At 42.3% G+C, this 21990-nt stretch overlaps 1 protein-coding gene across 4 annotated transcripts; it reads left to right on the top strand.

Annotated features, from left to right (window-relative positions):
* The first annotated feature begins 1112 nt into the window (after positions 1–1112).
* On the top strand, positions 1113–21914 carry glsa (glutaminase a). 4 transcript variants are annotated; one of them, XM_021608856.2, is made up of 17 exons: positions 1113–1587; positions 6008–6104; positions 6572–6690; positions 7992–8121; positions 8247–8326; positions 8653–8816; positions 10213–10271; positions 13693–13725; positions 13836–13894; positions 14396–14462; positions 14597–14647; positions 16648–16824; positions 17108–17239; positions 17350–17442; positions 17653–17714; positions 17949–18089; positions 19858–21914. In XM_021608856.2, exons 1-17 carry the CDS (start codon positions 1265–1267, stop codon positions 20012–20014), a joined length of 1944 nt encoding a protein of 647 aa, XP_021464531.2. In that variant the 5' UTR covers positions 1113–1264; the 3' UTR covers positions 20015–21914. The 4 variants fall into 4 exon arrangements, with proteins under 4 accessions (XP_021464531.2, XP_021464533.2, XP_021464535.1 ...); XM_021608858.2 differs by having other exon boundaries at positions 6014–6104; positions 19858–20233; XM_021608860.2 differs by lacking the exons at positions 1113–1587; positions 6008–6104; positions 6572–6690; ... (1 more) ...; positions 8247–8326; positions 8653–8816 and adding an exon at positions 12737–12786 and having other exon boundaries at positions 10224–10271; positions 19858–20233.
* The last annotated feature ends 76 nt before the right edge of the window (positions 21915–21990 follow it).

Below are 21990 nucleotides of genomic sequence, written 5' to 3'. Positions count from 1 at the left end.
TTATTGCACTGTGCGCATGAGCCACATTTGTAGTTTCCATTTGGGATAGGTGTCAGGAGTGTCTGAATGGGCTCAGGGGACATGTCAGATCTCACCAAGCTATCTCCAATATTGCGACCACGCTTATAGACCACCAGTGGGGGGTTCCTTGAAAAGGTGTGTGATTTTATTATTTGATTGTTTTTGTCTGATTGCAGAATATGCCAGTGCTTTTTCAGGATTGCTTTCATTTTCTCCGAACCCTTGGTGTACTTGGTGCAAAGGACGGTTGCGTTGTTTTTCTTCTTTGGTTGAGTTTTAAGTAATTCCGCTCTTGGTTTTTGAGATTTTCATCATTGCATCAAGAGTTTTGTCCTTGGAGCCTCTCATTTTGAATCTTTTTATTTTTATTTTTTTAGCATTGCGTTAAAATCTGATTGGTGGCCACAGATTTGTTTAACCCTGCGTAACTGGCTATATGGTAGTCCATTCTTGAGGGGAAGGGGATACATACTATCCGCACATAGCAACGTATTGCGCTTTGTGTATAAGTCTGTGTGTAATGCATGAATTTGAGGTATTCAGAGCTCTCGTTTAGTAGAGTTTGGAATTCATTTAGTTCCTGCTGACTTCCTTCCCAGAGCACAATGACATCATCTATATCTGTTCCATAGAAGTATTTTAGAAAGTAAGGTGTGTCTCTGTTTTAAAAAAGGAATGCTTCTTCAAATTGTCCCACATACAGGTTTGCATAGTTGGGGAGTCCATGGCTGCACCCTAAATTTGAAGGGAAAAGTCTGACTGAAAGACAAAGTAGTTATGGGATAATACCAGTTCAGTAAATTGTACAGCTTTTTTGTTAGTAGAGCATTTAACCGTCTTAAAATACAGTTCAATGTCTTTTTGTAGGGTACGAAAATGTGGTTTTCTGTTTGTAAATTTACATTTGTGTATATGAAATTTGGCCAAAAGAATAATGACATTTTGTCACATTCACCCGGTATATTTGACGCCATGATGCACTGTAAATGAGCATGAATGACAGCCAACAAGACCAGCCAATCGGAGGATGATTTACGCGCTAACAGGAGCCAATAGGAGTCGAGTTGGGCGTGAGAATTAGAGGTTTTTGTCCACTAGAACACATTTGAGAATCGTGACTCACTGACTGAACCGTTCTTTACGACCGACACCCAACGCATTTGGAATATATTACTAAACATTTATTATATATCTAGCTAGCTGAGTTATAAACAGCGCCACGATTTAGCTTGATAGGATTGACATGTTACATTTTCGGTCTTCGGTAGTGCTCAAGGAGTTGTTTCAATCTAACCTGAAGCGCCCTTTGACAGGTATCGCCAGAAAGACATCACCATCAGTCGCGTATTGCTTTAGCATCGCCTGTACAGATGTCAGATCCGTGACCAAAGTAAAGTGTCTCCAGCATGCGGTTGGATGGAGAGCTTCGCCATACACTACCAACGCCCATGGAACTCGAAACCTCTCCACCAAGAGCGACGACGGTTCGGTGCCACCGCCAACGGACACCAAAAATGACACCTCCACCAGCAATGAAACCGCCAACAAGGAGGCAGCTGCCGAGAAGTGAGTACCGTTATCTAGCCGGTACAGCTGATAAAGCTATTAAATTATATTTACCGGGGGGGGGGGGGGGGGGGGGGGCGGGTTCTTAACGTTCTATCCAGAATAATCACATGGACCGAGTCTAGCAAGCTAGATTGATTTCTAATTAACCTCAATAAATTATGCAGTCCTCATTTGTCTAGAGATGTTGTTAACCTGACCTGTGTGTTCTGACAGTTTCAGTTCTGAAGAGTCAGAGACCCATATTACATCAGTCCCGCACACCTGCTCCCTTTATAGGCCTAGATCTATGTTCATTTAGTCATTTCATTTAGAAGGTTATGCATTTGGGATGTTATGAAATGACAATGTCTATGAAACAGCACTGTTATAATATTATAACAGTAATAGCCTATAATAACATGACTACGGAACAGTTAATCTCTGTCAGGAATAATTGTAAAGCCAGGAACGCTCCTTCAGGCCTTAGCCTATATCAGAAAGGGATTTTCATTTTTTTCATCAATGACACCTAGAGGTCGGTCATCAAGCTGTGTTTTTATTGTTTGCTCTAGAGAAAGCGCTCTCCATCTGTTCTCTCTGTTATGAGTGTCATTCTACTTGAATACTGAACAGCCTCTCTCATTCTATAGTTTCTTGCAGGCTATATAGCATGGTGATAATGGCATGATAATAACAATTTGTTGGGTGTTTCAGCAACTTGTATGTCCTGGACACAGACTTCTACATTGGAAGTCTCCGCTTGAGTTGGCATATCATGATTGTCTTATCAGATAGTGAGTTTTTGTTCTCGTCGTGTTAGGCCAGCTGATAAGGTAGGCTATTTATTTACCTCCCTCCTCTGCCAAAGGCAACTGTCCAATATTAGTGCTGTCCATGGTGGCAGGGACCACTTTGCGATTTAAAAAGACCTTGGTAAAGGGTAGGCTATTGAATGTCCATTATGAGCAAATCATTTGATCAAATCTCCTCCCAGCCAATCTTGCAGGAGTCAAGACACTTTGTAATAGACTTCCAGGATTCTAATGGAGACAGTCTCAGATCTGGCACTGCAGACTGGGCAGAGTGGTGCTTGCTGCATCAGAATGGGTAGAATGGCATTTTGGATCTAGTGTGAGTCAGTGGGGATTTGGGAATGGGGATGGACGTAGTCTAGGGGGCTACCATTTTGGAATTATAATGGATGTGGCTTTACATAGGCTACAGTGTATTATCCTGATGACCATCTCTCTGACAATGGATCTGTTTCCTAGCATTTAGGCCTAGCTTTAATATACTTGGTGGGATCTTAGGAATGGAGGGATCTTACACCCAATTTAGATGTGAAATCATTAGGCCATACCAACTAGTCTGATTGGGGTAATGCCAGTTTATTGCATAATTTCTCACTGCAAAAACATAACAATTCCCTGTTGCCAAATCCTGCCCATCCCCCTGTGCAGCTGTCACATATGGGCATTGCTACTATTGCCCCTGTTGGTGGCTTTAATTTGAGCATCATGTCATAGTCACCAATAACTCTTTGACCCTGGGAGAGCTGGTACAGCGAACCGTAATACAGTAGCCCCAGACAGGAACAAGATAAAAGAGTTCTCTCTAGACCCAGTTTCTAATCATACATAACATTTGATGGCTCATTTTGATTCATTCTCCCACAGACGGTTACAGGTATCCTAATCCTACTCAGTCAACTGTGTGCTGTGAATGGAGTCGCTCTTATGAGAAAAACAAAATAGTCACATGATAATGGGGCCAGGAACTCCTGAGTTTACTCATGCATTTTACTGCAGATGGGTGTAGAGTCGGCCTAGGCTATTAATGCTGCCAGGAATAGGCTCACTCTCTCTGTCACATCCAGTCAGTTTGCTTTTTCACAGAAAACAAATGCATCTACTGGTAATGATATGCCTCATTGCCCATAGCTTAACAGGCACCCTTCTTGTTTTATCCATAGTCAATTTGCTTTAGCTGTTGTCAAACCAGCTGTAGTACATTATTGACAACAACAACATCCTCCGTCAGGGTAGGTTCAATCACAGATACACAAACATTAGGCCTAGTCAGTCCAAATGGGTCCTCTGCTGGAAGGTAGCCTAGGTAGGATTATAGCAGAATTATCAATGCACAGTCTGGTCAATTTAAAGGTTTTTCCTTTTCTGGTTTTGCCCTGGGTTGCATTGTGTTAGCGTGTGCAGCTGCAGCATATTGTGAGTGAATGGAGATTGAGTCCTTCAGACTGACTCAGATTGATTTTTGTGGTTCCCTCCTGTCAACAGACGATGATCAATGCACTTCGGACCAATTCACCAGTGACATCTTGGAGGTAGTGAAACCAGGCTGTGATGAATTGGGTCGAATAAAAATGGTAGCCAAAATGACTCCAAGTCGGTTAATGTTTATGTCGGGCGCAAATGTATTCATCAGAGCGCTACCTTGATTTAGGGTCTATGACCATGTTATTACTGTCACACATTAATTCAAGAATTCTCCTTTGTACAGATTGTTAATTTCATTTGGTCACAGTTCAAGTAGTCATGCTGCCTTGAACTCCAGTGTATAAATAGCACAGGAGATGTAACACACTGACTGTAGGGCTAGGCTTGGCAGACTTCCCAAGTAGTAATGAGGATCAGTGACACCAAGTCGTAGCCTCTGGTCTCCAGAAACTATGGCCAGGGATACCAAGCTCTCTCTTTGCAGGACAGACCCGAAAGTGGGGCAGGCAGTGTGCTGTTGGAGGCTGAGGGCTAGGCTATGTGGTGGGATCCGTGCAGGCCTTCTGATGAGGCACACTCTACATGCTGCACACAGTTGTCCTCACAAAGCTGCAGGGAGGTCGAGGCAGTGGAAGGGGAAGAGAGCGGAGGGAGGAAGGCCAGCTAAGGCTGGGTGAGTGTTAATTAACGGAGCATCATCAGCACCAGTCCAGATGCTTCACACCTGCTAATAGCCTGTCTGGGTGGACTTCCTATGATCCTGGGGCAAGGGCTTGGAGACATGAAGCAGAGAGGGTGCTGTTTTGTTTTATACCGTGCTTTGCTGGAAGGGAATGATGATTTTTCTTCAGGTTCTGCCGTGCCATGGTTTTCACTGGTGTTGTGCAGTTTTGGATGCGTCCTAAATATTGAATGTGTTTGTTAATTCATGAATCTGTGTGTCTTATCAGTAAGCCTATCTGCTTGATGATGATGATGATGATGATGATGCACTATCTCACTGAGTTTGTTCTAATGCCACTCACTTACTCTGCATATTTTCTCTCCTTTTTTTCGTTTGATCCGCTTGCTTTGCCTTGGTGTGTAAGTATATGTCTCAATTTATATACAGTATTTGTTCTCATGTATATGTACTGTAGTTTTTCCAGGCTAAGCCTTGCTGCTGCTGAGTGCTCTCTCTTCAATTCTCTACCTCGAAATGTGCTCAGCCTCTACAAGCGACTGCGCTTGACTTCCCCAGCCGTCCCACCGACCGCTTGTTCTCGCGTTCCTCCCCGGCAGGCATCAGCAATCCAGAAATGACTCCAGAAATGGACCAATGATCACAATCAAGTAGGCCTTATGAAAACATTTGACATGGAAATGATAAAGGATCATAATCATTCAAGAATAGGACTCAAAACAAACGAATGCGGCTTAAACAATCTCCAAACTGGAAGAGATCCTATTAAACAACAACAAACTGAAAGAGATGCAGTGTCCGGAGTCTGAGTCATTCCTGGGTAGCTGATGAGGGGATTTGACCCTCTACCTCTATCAGTTTTCAAATGTTGTGATGTCTTCTTCATCGCTAGGGCAGGCTACGGAGCTGGGTTACTATAGCTCTATTGCTTGTCTGTCCCATGATGCATTGCGGGACTGACTTAGCCTGAGCTCCCACCCTCCTCCCTCAGAGATCCTATTTGGTGTATGGTGAATCATGATGTAATACATACTTCTCGTTTAGGCCTAACTACAGTATTCCACCTATCTATCTACCTCTAACATACTGTACTAACTCTCCTCTCCCAGAGTGAGTGGAACGGATTTGGAGCTGCTATGCATAATACCAGTCTGTAAATAGGCTAATGACTCACTTCAAGCCCCCGGGCATTAGCTAAAACTTGACACTATAATTTGTAACTGATATGCATGTATTTAAATTGACATAAAACCAACAAAGTCTACCTTATTTCTGATTGAAGAGCCATGCCAACAAGATATTGTCTAGAAAAATTATCCAAACTCTCCTTGAACTATCTGACTGGTGTTTTGGGAGCAGTGTTCAAACCCTTTCCTTAAAGCCGGGGCCGTAACGTGAAATACTCACCACCTCTCCTCTACAGTATTATAGCTAGTTAATCCCGGCCCCCTGCTGCAGTTCCCCATTGCCTTTAGAGAACCCTGGCCGTTCCTGACTGTGTGTGTGTGTGTGTGTGTCCCAGGAGAAGGAAGGCAGGCATCCTGCCCAGTCTGGAGGATTTGCTCTTCTACACCATTGCCGGGGGCGCTGAAAAAATCCCGGCTCACAAATTCACCACAGTGAGTGTCAAGCAAGAGCCAACCAGGCAGCCACATGGTTGAGCCAGCTGGATAGTAGTATAGCAATGGTGCCTGCTGTGTCATGATTACTGCCACAGTCTTGTACTGTATATCTGAATATAAGGCTTGTTACTACGCTGGCTGTACCAGGAAGCAATAGCTCACTCATGTATGGCCCCTTGCTTGGGGTGACATTTATAGAATTCGATTCTTGTTAGATTAGAAGTCATTCTATTTCTATGGTGAAATGTTGATCTCCTGCTATCTGGCATGGAAGAGCAGTTTATTCAATAGGCCTTATTAGTCTTGACATTTACATTGGATCCCTTTAGAAATATAGCGTACTATACCAGTCAATTGCCAAGTTATAACCTTGTTATAAGCATGACAAACAGAATAAACGTGTTGTAAACATGTAATAAACATGATACCCGTCAGCCCCCTGACACGAGCCATGCTTTCTGCAGGCGCTGAAAGCCACAGGGCTTCGGACCGGAGACCCCCGGCTGAAGGAATGTATGGAGAACCTGAAAGTCATCATGAAGACCACGTCAGACGGAAACCTGGACCGACACCTCTTCAAGAAGTAAGACCAGTCTAGAACTGGGATGTAGAACAGACGCTAGAAGTAATGTTTATCAAGACGATGTAGAACAGACGCTAGAAGGACTGTTTATCAAGACTACTTCAAGAAGTAAGACACTAGAGCTGGGTTCTATAACAAGTTGCTTCTAGTTCCACACCACTCTAGACATTAGACCTAGAATAGACGTCTTTAGTGGTCATTTGATATATCAAGCACCGGTCATCATTTAGTCATTTTTGTGCCTCCTTTATTTGAACACAGTTCATGTAGGCCATCAATTATTCAGATTCCTTTGAAGTATTTGCTCAATGCATTTCAAGTCATTAATTATTCATAATATTTCAGGCTTTTTATAAGGAAGCACGTTATAGTCAAGTCCTTTCAGATTGTCAAGGTCATATCAATCCCATTCATTTGAACATGTCCTTTTTTACAAAAATAGTCAATGGCGATTCTCTACGATCACAAGAACTGTCCTTTCCAGATCAGCTGATATTTGCTTCAAAAAGAGTGTTCCTGTTTACAACCCTAGGACATACCATGTGACATAGCACACATAGCCCAGTGACCGCTTGAGAAAGCACTCTGTAGGCAAGCCACCCTGCGGTATACAGATCATAAGACAACCCACTAGGAGCTACACAAACATGCTAGGAGGAGCTGCACTAGCTTTGACTGGAAGCCATCTGGGAGGCAACTATTTATAGGCAAGAGAAGCCTATACAGTAAACACACCAGTGGGTGCATACAGTAGCAGGGAGAGGACAGGGTAAATGGATATCTGATGTCATACAGTAGCAGGGAGAGGACAGGGTAAATGGATATCTGATTTCATACAGTAGCAGGGAGAGGACAGGGTAAATGGATATCTGATGTCATACAGTAGCAGGGAGAGGACAGGGTAAATGGATATCTGATGTCATACAGTAGCAGGGAGAGGACAGGGTAAATATATATCTGATTTCATACAGTAGCAGGGAGAGGACAGGGTAAATAGATATCTGATGTCATATAACATCTTATACAAATCTATGAGGTAATTCCTCACAGTTATCTATTCCCAGTATCATGTGTACAATAACAATGTAGTAATATATTCCATTTAGCAGACGCTTTGATCCAAAGCGACTTGCATGCATAGAGTTTCTTATGGGTGGCCCCAGCGGGTATTGAACCCATGACCCTGGCATTGCAAGTGCCATGCTTTAACAACTGAAGCACACAGGACTCCATGTGTTACACTAGTCATAAGGAGACTCTGGTACCTAAGAAAAAGACCACTGTCACCTTTTCTGTCCCAGGTGTGTCCAGAGCAACATCGTGCTGCTCACCCAGGCCTTCAGGAAGAAGTTTGTTATCCCCGACTTTGTGTCCTTCGCCTCCGAAATCGACGCGCTCTATGAGAATGCCAAAAACCTGGGAGGGGGACAGGTGGGTGAGGGAGAGGCCCCAGGGTCAATGAGACGACATGGTGGTGATGATCATTTCCTGATTAAATGCCCATGGGGAATGGGAAGTGTTGATATGTTGCCTTCTGTTTTTGTTTTGTTGCGTAGGTGGCTGACTACATTCCCCAGCTGGCCAGGTTCAGCCCGGACCTCTGGGCCGTGTCCATATGCACTGTGGATGGACAAAGGTACAGCAGCTCTAGTCATGTTTAACATGCAGTAAGCACGTAGCAGCCTACATTTCTATTTCTACAGTTAACTGTACTGACGTATAGTGTTCCTGTCAAACTGCTTACAGCAGCATTGTGACACTGTCCATATCAATGACACAGTCACACACGGTAAAGTAGCTAATTAGTTACCCCACATAATGAGACATTCATTCATATTGTTCAAATTTGCCTTTGCTTATTGCCTTTAGCTCCTGGTTCTCTCCCCCCACTCATCCCCTCTCTCCATCCCTTCCTCTCTCTCTCCCCATCCCCTTCTCTCTCTCTATCTATCCCTTCTTTAGACACACAGCGGGTGACACCAAAGTCCCGTTCTGCCTGCAGTCGTGTGTAAAGCCGCTGAAGTATGCCATCGCCGTGCACGACCACGGGACAGAGTATGTGCACCGTTTCATTGGCAAAGAGCCCAGCGGCCTGCGCTTCAACAAACTATTCCTCAACGAGGAAGGTGAGGGTCGCACATATAGAGATATAAAATACTAGAGTGGCCGGGTGTCATACAACCGACAGAGCTTCAGAATGAGATTCTGTAATTCTATGGTCGCAGGCAGCACCAGTCTGTCTGGAGCTCCACGGCTCGCTGTGTGGCTGTTCATTTCACACGCAGAACTGACAACAGAGGTGTTCGTCACAATGCAGTGTTGCTGAGGTGGTCCTATTTTACTTCAAACCTATAGCATACCCTGTGAAAAGACATTGGACAAGGCAGTTGTCCGGGTTGATGAATATAGTGTAAGTAGTCCCTCTGGGTGGGTTGTCATGTGATTCAATGCAAGGTGATCCGGCCTGTGGTGCAGTCTGTTGCCATGGTAGTGTTATGTAATCTTAATGAGAGGTGTTGGTGCAGCCGGATAGAATCAGTACATCGGCTCTCAATGTCCATACACTCTACTCAAATCTGCAATAGTCTACGTAGACCTGGAGAAGAACACCAACTCATGTATCATGTCTTTGATAAGATCCTAGGTTTTAAAGCTTGGAGTCCGTACTCGGTGAAAACGGCCACGTCCGTTTGCTATATTACAACAACGGACACTGTTTTATTCCCTCGGACATCGTATGCAATGTGATTATTATTTTTACCGTGACGCTGGAGGATCCTCTCCTCCGTCTCATCAACGAAACAAATGCAATAACAACTGTGCTGGCAGTGAACAGTGTCAATGCGTCGCCTTCTGTGGGTGTCAGCTTCAAGTATGAAGCGCATACAGGAGCTGTATGGAGAGCAGCAGTTTTGTCAAGCGCTCTCAAATCGAGCCGAGTTTCCAATCAAATCAAGGCAATGTAACTCATTGCTCCGAATGCTGTGTTGGTTTGGTAAAGGATGCTGTCTGAGCTCTGTAGATTGTGACTCGGGTTTAGTACAGGGTTTCAGTAAATCCCAGGTCGGTTTTGGTTGTTGGCCATGTTATTTAATCAGTTTAGGCAACCTGTGGTAGGAATGTTTTTTTTTCTCTCTCTCTTTTGTGTGTGATTGCATAAGAAGATTAAAGGGGTTTAGGGGAAGGGAAGGGGAAGTGGCGTAACACAACAGACCTACAGTACAGCCAGTACTGAGCTGTGAGTTCATGGCTGTGTTCCTCAATATCACTAGTATGGTCTCTAGAATACAAAAGGCAGCCGTGGTCCCATCAGCATTCATTCATTATCCATCTGATTTGTTGTTCTGCTCATTTCCTCACTTCCAAGTTCAAAGTTACATGATCTTTGGGCATATTTGCTTCTAACATTGAATGTGTTGTGTGGTGATTGTGCAGAAACTGTAACATTGCTGTGTATGAACGTGTACTCTGTCCGCTGCATTTGCAGACATGTTATAATGTAACATACACTGATTTCCACAGATAAACCACATAACCCTATGGTTAACGCCGGTGCTATTGTGTGCACGTCCCTCCTAAAGGTAAATAACATTTGAATTTCAGATAATAATAATGTATGATTTTTATTTTTTGGGGGGGGACATTTGTTTAAAAAAGAAACGTTGAACCATGCCTTTTGTTCAGTACGGTGAGTAGTTGTACCAATAGTAGGCTACATAAAACACTAGGTCAATTCTATTTGTACCTCGTTACCTTCTGAGTGACAAAGTTGTATTGAATTACATTTGAAATAAATTAAATGACAGGGAGGACTTCATTGCTTTAGCCAGATTACCAGCTTGCACTGTGTTGTATATGGAGAGATTAAGACTATAGATCATCCCGCTGAAAGGGGATTTGTTTGGTGAAAGCATCAGTGATCTGCCTGCCTCTCAGTTATGCACATAGCCCATGCAGTACACACAAGGCTGAGTTTGTGTGAGACAGCGCTAGCGTGTCAGGCAACGGGCCTCAGATTGGTCTAACCAGCCCAGCCATATAGATAAAGAAATACATTTAATCATGGGTAAAACTGCTTTGGTATATGAATGAAAGATCAATATGTGGGTGTGTTTCTGTGCATCCGTCACCTGCTTAAATCTTATGTCTTTGACCAGGTAGAGGCAAAGCCAACCTGGCTGGCTATTGGCTGAGAGGAGTAGAATATCTTTGCTATTGGCTATTAGTCAGGAAGTGCTGTTAGAAATAGCTTACTGGGCATCCCGAGTGGTGCAGTGCTAGCTGTGCCACTAGAGATTCTGGGTTCGAGTCCAGGCTCTGTCGCAGCCGGCCGCGACCGGGAGACCCACGGGGCGGCGCACAATTGGCCCGGCGTTGTCTGCGTTAGGGAAGGATTTGGCCGGCAGGGATGTCCTTGTCCCATCACGCACTAGCGATTCCTGTGGCGGGCCGGGCGCAGTGCATGCTGACATTGTCACCAGGTGCACGGTGTTTCCTCTGACACATTTGTGCGGCTGGCTTCCGGGTTAAGTGGGCATTGTGTCAAGAAGCAGTGCGGCTTGGTTGGGTTGTGTTTCGGAGGAATCACGGCTCTCGACCTTCGCCTCTCCCGAGTCCATAAGGGAGTTGCAGTGATGAGACAATACTGTAACTACCAATTGGATACCACGAAAAAAGAAAAAAAAAATAGCTTACTGTATGGGAGCAGTGCACCCTCTGCTGCTGAAACTGTGATGAATTCTCTGTGTGTTTATTATGAGATATTGTAGGGTAAAACACATTCGCCTCCCATGCGTTGTAGGTGCCTCGCTGAAGACTAGAACCAAGAGGGGACACATACATGTATGTTGTGTGCATAAGTCTTCTGTAGTGTTGTTACTACATAACTCACCACCAGCCCATTGATCATATCAACGCGAGGAACTGCGCTTGTTTCATACTAAACTCTCAACAATCACATACCATAAACTAATGACACAAACTCCCTCCCAATGTCTTCAGAGACACAATACTTCATTCTCTGCAGAAATTAGGTTTCATCTCCAATAATTAGTGGCTGCAACCCACTGCAGATACCTTTTCGCTTACTGTATGTAGCCAAAGCCCATATCTATAATGGTCTGTCTTAGATGAAGACAGTGTAGGCAGTACATTATCACCTTCAAAACAAGACTAGCACTTATATCCATATTTCAACGTAACATGGCATACGGACCCAGATAGATGAGGCCTGGCTACTCATCAATCTCAACCACAACCAAGCCAAGTTACCGAATGAAGCCTTGCGTTTTCCTGTCTGGTTTGATTTGGGGTTGAACTCTGATGGAAAGGTGCCGTATGATTATCCTGTCTTAAGAGTTTATAGGAGTAACACCTATTAGGAATAACGACTCTATAGTAATTAATGTTAACAAACGTATGTTTTTGGTACTTGTATCATACTGTACACTATGGTACATAGTACAGTACACAAAAGATTACACCTAGTGATATACAGATGTAGGAATGTAATTTGAGCCAGTTTGCTACAGCAGGGAAATAATCCTGCAGCAATAGGAAAATGTGAATTATTATGTGAATTATAATTGACATTTTTTGTAGGGGTTGATATATTTTTCGTTAGGGCATATCAAATCTTGACATTTTAAAGTGGAAATTATAAACTTTTAATACACTACAAGTTTGCATTTTTCCTGCAATGAGTGATAAATTAAGATCCTACATCTGTAGCCTATTAGTAATTTGGTTATTTGGATGGCAGTCATTTGACTTGACAGGGTAATGATGTGGTATCTTTCTGCTTAAATCTTCATTATAACCTTAAACCAATCACTGTAAAGGTTGCTAATGGTGGGCTCAATAATCAATCCACTGATTGGATGCCCCTATATTCTAATATGGTCTGGTCTATATTCTAGTAATATAGACCAGATCTGTCTCTCAGAGTGTGGTTCCCGTATGGTAAATCTGGGACTAAACTATGGGAACGTTGTAATGTATTTTTGAAGCCTCGTTTGTGGTTTATTTGTTGTTGTATATTTTACAGCATTAAGATCTGTGGGAAATTATGACCACTGCCACAGGTCAATGACGTTGGTAATTGTTTTACTTAAATTATTCTCCCTATTGAACAACATCTGGATTTGTTAGAATATGCTACAGTTTTAGTAGTTGCTATTTGTCACCTGGATTTTACAAACGGTTTACAAATAAAATAAACAGAAAGGCAAAAAAAAATGTTTTTCAAAATCCTGATAGTACAAACATTGATTATTTGTGTTTTATTTTTTGAATGTATTTAACTGGTTTATTTGCCCTATTTGTATTATTAGAGTTAAATGTAACGTTTCGTTTCTGTAGTACCTCTTCAGCTCACACTACACATCCCAGAAGTCAGTGTGTTCTACAATATTAAGTGAGGACATCACTAATTAATCTGCACATATAGATCCATAACCTTTCTACAACACACAGGATTAGCCACACACTAGCATCACATCACTAACTTCCAACAGACACTCAGACCCCTACAGTACAAAGGCTACTTACACTACTACATATTAAGTTCACATATACCTGTCTATGCAGTATTGCAGATATAAGGAATTGCATTTACCTGTGGTGCGTTTTATCCCCATAACAGTCTGGTAGAATGGCCTACACATTGTTTTGCTGATTGTCTTTTGGTAGATGATTTTCTCATTTGAAAACCCTTAACTCTTTAATTAGTGATTCATTTCATCTCCAACTAGCTAGTTGCCCAGTAATCCTAAATATTTGTAATATTAGGACTAAACTTATTTCTTTAGGGTACATACTTTTTTTATTTTTAGAATGATTATTGCTAGATTTTGTAATGATATTGGTAATTTGATCTAGGAATCATTTGAATTTGTCATAAGGTATTCCCACTAGCTAGGCAATATACAATTTCCTGTATATCTAATTTGATATACAGTATGTAGTCATTCATACTGATGTGATCTTCTGTTTCTCTTTTAGCAAGGGGCAAGCAATGCTGAGAAATTTGATTATGTAAGTAACGCTACCCAGTTCTTTTATGTTTAGCCCTACGCTGACTGTTTGGGATGATCATCTTTGTGATGATGGGTGTACTTTGTGACCTTTTGGACATTGTATTGCAGGTCATGAACTTCATGAACAAGCTGGCAGGAAACGAGTATGTGGGTTTCAGCAATGCCACGTGAGTCCTCAAGGGGAAGAACTGGGGTTGTGGTTTGGTTCAGCACCTTGGCTCACCACCATTGGACAGGTGCCGTGCCTTAGTATTCATCTGTGTTGTTTTCATCACTAGCATTTCTAGTATGATAATCACTTTCAAGTCAGTACTTTATTCTGCTTTAGAATAACACCACAAAAACAACAACCATAGAGATCGATCTGGATCTCAAAAACCATAGCCGCGGGAAGAAGGGGTGCTGAGGGTGCTGCAGCAACCCCTAAAAAAATCTGGAATATAAAAATATATTTTTTTTTATACAGTTCGCAAAATTGTACTGGGCCTTCACTAGTCCTGTATTAGCAGACCGATATAGCCGTTATTTTTTGCAACCCTAACCCACTTCCTGCGACGATGTCAAACAACACTAAAAGCTTTACTGGTTTTGGTAGTAGAATTGGAACCAAATTGGAATTTTACTTAGTTGAAACAAGACTCCTGAATGTTCCTGCTCTCTGCACCCAGATTCCAGTCAGAGAGGGAGTCTGGAGATCGTAACTTTGCTATCGGCTACTACCTTAAGGAGAAGAAGGTTGGTGACGGCTGAAACAAGCACACACATTTTACATCAATCAAGTGTACCTTTTCTAGATGACTTAAACATTTTTAATTAGGCATTTACAAGGCGTTGTCTGACTGTCAAATCAAACCACTGTTTCTTTCTAGTGCTTTCCAGAGGGGACAGACATGACCTCCATTTTAGACCTCTACTTCCAGGTGAGTATTTGTATTTGGCAGCAGCTACTCCTCCTGGGGTCCAAACACATTAAGGCAGTGGTTCCCAAACTTTTTATAGTCCTGTACCCCTTCAAACATTCAACCTCCAGCTGCGTACCCCCTCTAGCACCATGGTCAGCGCACTCTCAAATGTTGTTATTTTGCCATCTTTGTAAGCCTGCCACACACACACACTATACGATAAATTTATTAAACATAAGAATGAGTGTGAGTTTGTCACTTCCCACGAGCCGGGTTGTGACAAAGAGCTCTTATAGGACCTGGGCACAAGTAATAATATAATAATGATCAATAGTTTTGCTCTTTATTTAACCATCTTACATATAAAACCTTATTTGTTCATCGAAAATTGTGAATAACTCACCACAGGTTAACGAGAAAGGTGTGCTTGTAAGGATGCACATAACTGTTGGGTTCTATTGGATAGAGTATCAGTCTTCAACCCTTTTCCACACACAGTCTGTGCCTGTATTTAGTTTTCATGCTAGTGAGGGCCGAGAATCCACTCTCACATAGGTACGTGGTTGCAAAGGGCATCAGTGTCTTAACAGCGCGATTTACCAAGGCAGGATCCTCTGAGCGCAGCCCAATCCAGAAATCTGGCAGTGTCTTCTAATTAAATTCCATTTTCACAGAACCGCTTCTTGCAATTTCGTTGAGGCTCTCTTGTTCAGATATCGGTACGTGGACTGGTGGCAGGGTCGTCCGTTTCAGGAAAGTACCTGCGTAATTGCGCACCCAACTCACTCAGCTGCTTCGCTATATCACATTTGACATTGTCCGTAAGCTTGAGTTCATTTGCACACACAGAGAATAGACAGAGAATAGCTCCAACTTCTGAATCATAGCCTCAATTTTGTCCCGCGCATTGAATATAGTTGCGGAGTCCCTGTAATCCTAGATTCAGATCATTCAGGCGAGAAAAACCATCACCCAGATAGGCCAGTCGTGTGAGAAACTCGTCATCATGCCAGCAGTCAGACAAGTGAAAATTCTGGTCAGTAAAGAAAACTTTAAGCTCGTCTCTCAGTTTAAAAAATGTGTCAATACTTTTTCCCTTGTTAACCAGAGCACTTCTTCTGTACGTTATAAAAGCTTACATGGTCGCTGTCCATATCATTCTCTTCACAGTCCCTGCTGTTCCATAAGGTGTTTTCTAAATGTTTTTTCTGATTCTCCTGATTTCATCAGTTACCTGATGTGGAAAAGGGTTCCATGTAATACTGTGCGCCTCCCATAGTGTGTTCTAGACTTGGACTGTGAAGAGACCTCTGGTGGCATGTCTTGTGGGGTATGCATGGGTGTCCGAGCTGTGTGTGCTAGTCGTTTAAACAGACAGCTCGGTGCCTTCATCTTGTCAGCACTTCTTACAAAAACCAGTAATGATGAAGTCAATCTCTCCACCACTTTGAGCCATGAGAGATTTACCGGCGTATTATTGTTGTTAGCTCTCTGTGCACATTTAAAAGGCCAGCCGTGCCTCATCCCACGTGGCACCTGACCACATGACTGAACAGTAGTCTAGGTGCAACAGAACTAGGACCTGCCTTGTTGGTAGTGTTGTTAAGAAGGCAGAACAGAGCTTTATTATGGTTACTCCAAGCAGTTTAGTCATCTCAACTTTCTCAATTTCCACATTATTTACTACAAGATTTAGTTGAGGTTTGGTGAATGATTTGCCCCAAATACAATGCTTTTAGTTTTTGAAATATTTAGGACTAACATTCCTTGCCACCCATTCTGAAACTAACTGCAGCTCTTAAGTGTTGCAGTGATTTCACTCGCTTTAGTAGTTGACATGTATAGTGGTGAGTCATCCAAATACATAGACATCGAGTGAGCATTTTTTTCTGAACATGGTTCAAGTTTGAAGCTGTATCATTTCAATGGGCTTAGTGGAGAAACATCTGTTTGTGTTTTTCTCTCTCCGTTAGCTGTTATTCCCTATGGTATATTACAAGTTTTCTATTCTTCTCTAGCTGTGCTCCATCGAGGTGACCTGTGAAAGCGCTAGCGTCATGGCAGCCACCCTGGCCAATGGCGGCTTCTGTCCAATCACAGGCGAGCGCGTGCTGGGCCCAGAGGCGGTACGGAACACCCTGAGCCTCATGCACTCCTGCGGCATGTACGACTTCTCGGGACAGTTCGCTTTCCACGTGAGTCTCCCAAGTTCCTTCCCTCAAGACTTGTATTTGTTGATTCGACAGGGATCATGTACCCCAGTTTAGCATTGTTTCCTACGGTCTGTTTGGCCTGCTGTTCTCTGCCGTTGTTCCCACTGTGTCTCCAATCTACCTCCATTTAAGCATTACACGTTACACTGCAGTAGATCTTCCACTCCGTGATGTTTGTCCACACACTGCTGTTCATTTACGCTGATCTGTTTTGACACCGTTGTCTGCGCTCCCTGTTAACCTCTTCCTCTATGCTGTCTGGCAGGTTGGACTTCCAGCTAAGTCGGGCGTGGCAGGGGGCATCCTGCTGGTGGTGCCCAACGTCATGGGTATCATGTGCTGGTCCCCTCCACTGGACAAGCTGGGTAACAGTGTACGAGGAATCCAGTTCTGCACGGTACGAGAAACTGATAGGTTTTCACTCTGTTGTCTCTCTGTCACTGATCTGATTGATTTGATGATTAGAAAACCAGCAGAAAGCCTGACAGGGATTTGCTCTGGTTCCAGGATCTGGTGTCCCTTTGCAACTTCCACAACTACGACAACCTGAAGCACTTTGTCAAGAAGCTGGATCCTCGCAGGGAGGGCGGAGACCAGAGGGTTAGTCGAGTTTAACTGGGAGCCTCTCTCTCCTTCTCCTCTCTTTTTCTACTTCCCTACGTTCACCAAGGTGCCTTCATGTACATGTAGTCGACATGTTCCCATGAAAAGGCTGTGTTTTTTAAAGCTACAGTGCCATCCACTGGAAGATACTGATAGTGCTAAAGGAAAGGGGTTGACATGCAAAACTGCCTCTCTGTTGTCTTTCAGGTGAAGTCGGTCATCAATCTTCTGTTTGCTGCGTACACTGGAGATGTGTCTGCACTGAGGAGGTACACAAGCACTGCATTATCTCCATGTTGGCCAACAAGGCCTTGAAAATAAGCCTTGAAAAGGAAATATGTCATGTTTTAACATCTTTGGAGAGTAAATTCCAAATCTGTCGCTGTGTCAGACAGAGACCTTGTGAGGTTTCCTGTGTGTCTACATGGGGACTAGACGTGGTGTGTGTGCTATTTTGGCTGCCGTACAGTACTCATCACTGTCCTTCTGGGGAATGTGTCCAGGTTTGCTCTGTCTTCCATGGACATGGAGCAGAGGGACTATGACTCCAGGACAGCCCTCCATGTGGCTGCAGCAGAAGGGCATGTGGAGGTGGTCAAGTTCCTGTTGGAGGCATGCAGGGTCAACCCTGTTCCCAAAGACAGGTGAGCTTAGATTCATTGGCCTCCGAGACCACCCAGTGTCTGTCAATGTAGCCAAGATCCAATGGACAAGGAGACATATGTTCACCCAGTGTCTGTAACCAGTTTTCCACCCCACTTTGAGAGTAAAGTACATGTTGGATAAGAAATGTCACGACAGGCCGAATGAAAACAACAGCAAATTTGTCAGTAAACTTTCCAAATGTCTACAAACCTAATTCGCTAGGCGTGATTGGATATTTGTCTGTAAAATGTATTATGTAAGTAATGGTGATGGAAACGCCTATTATGCGTAAATATTGATATAATAACCATCATATCAAAGTAAACTTGGAGTCACACAATGATATGTTGTGTGGTGGTCCTCCCACCACAACTTGCGAAAGCATGCCGTTTATTAGGCTACAGGTGAAATAAGTTCTGATGAACTTCACAGGGTGGTAAAAGTGCATGGTGATGAGCATGACCTACAGTTGAAGTCAGAGGTTTACATACATCTTAGGTTGGAGTCATTAAAACTCATTTTTCAACCACTCCACAAATTACTTGTTAACAAACTATAGTTTTGGCAAGTTGGTTAGGACATCTACTTTGTGCATGACACAAGTCATTTTTCCAATAATTGTTTACAGACAGATTATTTGACTTCTAATTCACTGTATCACAATTCCAGTGGGTCAGAAGTTTACTTACACTAAGTTGACTGTGCCTTTAAACAGCTTGGAAAATTCCAGAAAATGCTATGGCTTTAGAAGCTTCTGATAGGCTAATTGACATCATTTGAGTCAATTGGAGGTGTACCTGTGGATGTATAAAAATTGTAGACCTCCACAAGTCTGGTTCATCCTTGGGCGCAATTTCCAAACGCCTGAAGGTACCACGTTCATCTGTACAAACAATAGTAGTACGCAAGTATAAACACCATGGGACCATGCAGCCGTCATACCGCTCAGGAGGGAGACGCGTTCTGTCTCCCAGAGATTAATGTACTTTGGTGCGAAAAGTGCAAAGACTCAGTTACAACTTATTGTGGGAAGCTTGTGGAAGGCTACCTGAAACGCTTGACCCAAGTTAAACAATTTAAAGGCAATGCTACCAAATACTAATTGAGTGTATGTCAACTTCTGACCCACTGGGAATGTGATGAAAGAAATAAAAGCTGGGAAAAAAATTATTCTCTCTACTGTTATTCTGACATAAAACAGGGAATTTTTACTAGGATTAAATGTCAGTAATTGTGAAAAATTGAGTTTAAATGTATTTGGCTAAGGTGTATGTAAACTTCCAACTTTGACTGTACATGTATATATTACCTCGACACCGGTACCGCACATTGACTCTGTACCGGGACCCCCTGTATATAGACTCAATATTGTTATTTTACTGCTGCTCTTTAATTATTTCTTACTTTTATTTATTTTTTAGTATTTTTCTTTAAACTGCATTGTTTGTTAAGGGTTTGTAAGTAAGCACTTCACTGTAAAGTCTACACCTGTAGTATTCAGTGCATGTGACAAACTGATCTTGTTTTTTTTATTCGGTACATGTAACAGCAAAAGTAATTTTTATGTCCCCTACGTCATCATGCACAGCCTTTTATCTGCAACAAGCATGGAAACACATTTCTGGTGGGAAAGTGCACACATTTTATTTATGCAGATTTGAGAATATTCAAGTGAAAATCTGTCGCCAATTGGATGGAAACGTAGCTAATGTAAAACGTGTCCATTTAAGAGCCGTGTTTACAATGTCTCTTGTCCGTTCCATCAAGGTGGGGTAACACACCGATGGAAGAGGCAGTGCACTTTGGACACCACGACGTTGTGACCATGCTCCAGGACTACAACAACAAGTACAGTCCACCAGGGGGTGCCACTGAGGACAAAGAGAAGGAGATATCAGAGAAGAACATTGATGGCCTACTATGAGCCAACTAATACTCTTATATATCCATTGAAATAAAATAACTAGAACGGACGTTCCCATTGAAATTATATATATGTGACCTGAGCAGCTTGGTCCTTTCCAGTCATTCTATTTCTATGTCCCCATTAACTATCCGTGTGTGGTCCCTTTGTCATGTCAGTAGTAGGTCACGTGTATTGTTGATTTTGTATAAAAGTATTGTATTTCTAGTATTTTAAAAAACGACAACGTGTTTAAAAAATATATATTGACCTTTGACTTTTTCCCGGATGTTTTTTGGGTTGTTTCCTTTCGCTTCGCTTTTTTTATGTCATACTGCTCACTGCACAACTCTCCCTCGGTGTGTCAGCACTATGTGTAATGTATTTTCTACATTTAAGTGCACAAAACATTTCTCTTTATGTACAACATTGTGTAAAACCTGAACGTATCCATAAGATAACGTGTACATTTATGTAACGTGTGTGTATATCCCTGAAAGTAATAATATCAGAGGTAGATGGATTCAGTGTAAATACTATTTAATCTGAAGTGATTCTCACTGGCACAGCTTTTGAAGGAAATTGGTAAAGTCCACACACTGTGCATTAGGCTTAAGTTGGACTATTTATGAGGCAGAATGCGTTAAACTATTCCACACGTTCACAGATCTAGGTAGCCTGGTTGCAAAGCTGTTTGGACTGTATATGGCACTGGCTATACAGGCCAGACAGATCTGGGACCACAGGCTATCTATGGTTTAAGACCTCTGGTCTTTTGATTTAGGCCTAGTAGCTTCATATGAATTGATTGTATGGCATTATGTGGAGTGAGTTTAGTTTTGTTGGTTTGCTATTTGATAGCTAGACATTTTTGCACCTTTTTTCGATTGTTCTATAATCTTATTTTAATTTTGAGTAGAAAGGGGGTTATTTGTTTTAAGTGTCAGCCAAAGCTTTTCTGTATGTTTGCTCCATCTGATAAAAGTCTAGTCGGCGACTTTAAAAAAAAGAACATATATGTGAGCCGCCTCAGGAGCAATACAATACAATTCAACCAGCAGCCATGTGCTCTTTACAGACAGGTTCCCACCTATGCTAAGTCCAATTTTAGGGCAAAACATGACACTGATTTATTACTTCATGGATACAGCAGTGTCAATGGTGTTGCTATGATGTCTTGTCAGATATTTGGTTTTACATGGATTTTATCTTCAGTTATAGGCAGTGCATTAAACTTTAATGAATGTTTTTAGTTTGGAACAACTCCACAACGGTGGACTTTAAATCTTGCCATGCTCACCCAAATGCCTCTTTTGGGTAGAGATAAAATAGTTATCCTTATGGGCCTGTATGTAAGCAGATTCTACACATAACAAGTGGTTCACCTATTGTGCAGATACACATAGTGATTGTTTAACAGAGTGTAAAAGTGTCAAATAAATGAATAAGCGTATACTTGAAAAGTCAGGTTGTTTTGGTGAGAACTGTGTGTATATTTGTTTGTTATTGACTATGGGAGGGACAGCGACTACAAATCTGGTAATGACAAAGGAAATTGCCGTCAAAATCTCAAGCCCTACACCATTGTTCTAAAAGTACCTAAGGCAACTTACTTGATGAATATATATTTATATTGAATAACTCATCTCAAGTGTTCAGTGTTGCTTTCATTGGATTTGACTTGACCTTTGTCTCCCCAGTCCCTGTTGCACAGGAAGCCTCGTGTGTATGAGTGTTTATTGTTCCCCTGTGTAGGTGCAGGTCAACTTCAACATTAACTCATTATTTTGAATGTACCACAGGTGTATACTGATGTCAGTTTGTTTTCATTCAAGTATATCTGCTTTAGCTGTGTGTTGCAGGCAATGGAGATGTATTTATTTCAATGATCAAACAATAAATAAAGAACTTTAAATATGGATATCTCCCTTTACTCCCACTATATTCTTGAATTTAGGCATGTGAAGACTTCATTAATTCATTCCATGAATTTTCAA

Source organism: Oncorhynchus mykiss, chromosome 7, assembly GCF_013265735.2.
Source record: "Oncorhynchus mykiss isolate Arlee chromosome 7, USDA_OmykA_1.1, whole genome shotgun sequence".
NCBI classification, from domain to species: Eukaryota; Metazoa; Chordata; class Actinopteri; order Salmoniformes; family Salmonidae; genus Oncorhynchus; species Oncorhynchus mykiss.
Note: the sequence above shows the minus strand (reverse complement) of the source record. Positions and strands in the feature narration are given on the sequence as shown.

What these genes read in the sequence shown, in the direction of transcription:
- glsa (XM_021608856.2), top strand. Translation starts at nt 1,265, where the DNA reads ATGTTACATTTTCGGTCTTCGGTAGTGCTCAAGGAGTTGTTTCAATCT. An exon ending in GGGAGGGCGGAGACCAGAGG is followed by an intron (nt 17,443 to 17,652) that starts GTTAGTCGAGTT and finishes GTTGTCTTTCAG; the next exon opens with GTGAAGTCGGTCATCAATCT. An exon ending in GATGTGTCTGCACTGAGGAG is followed by an intron (nt 17,715 to 17,948) that starts GTACACAAGCAC and finishes GAATGTGTCCAG; the next exon opens with GTTTGCTCTGTCTTCCATGG.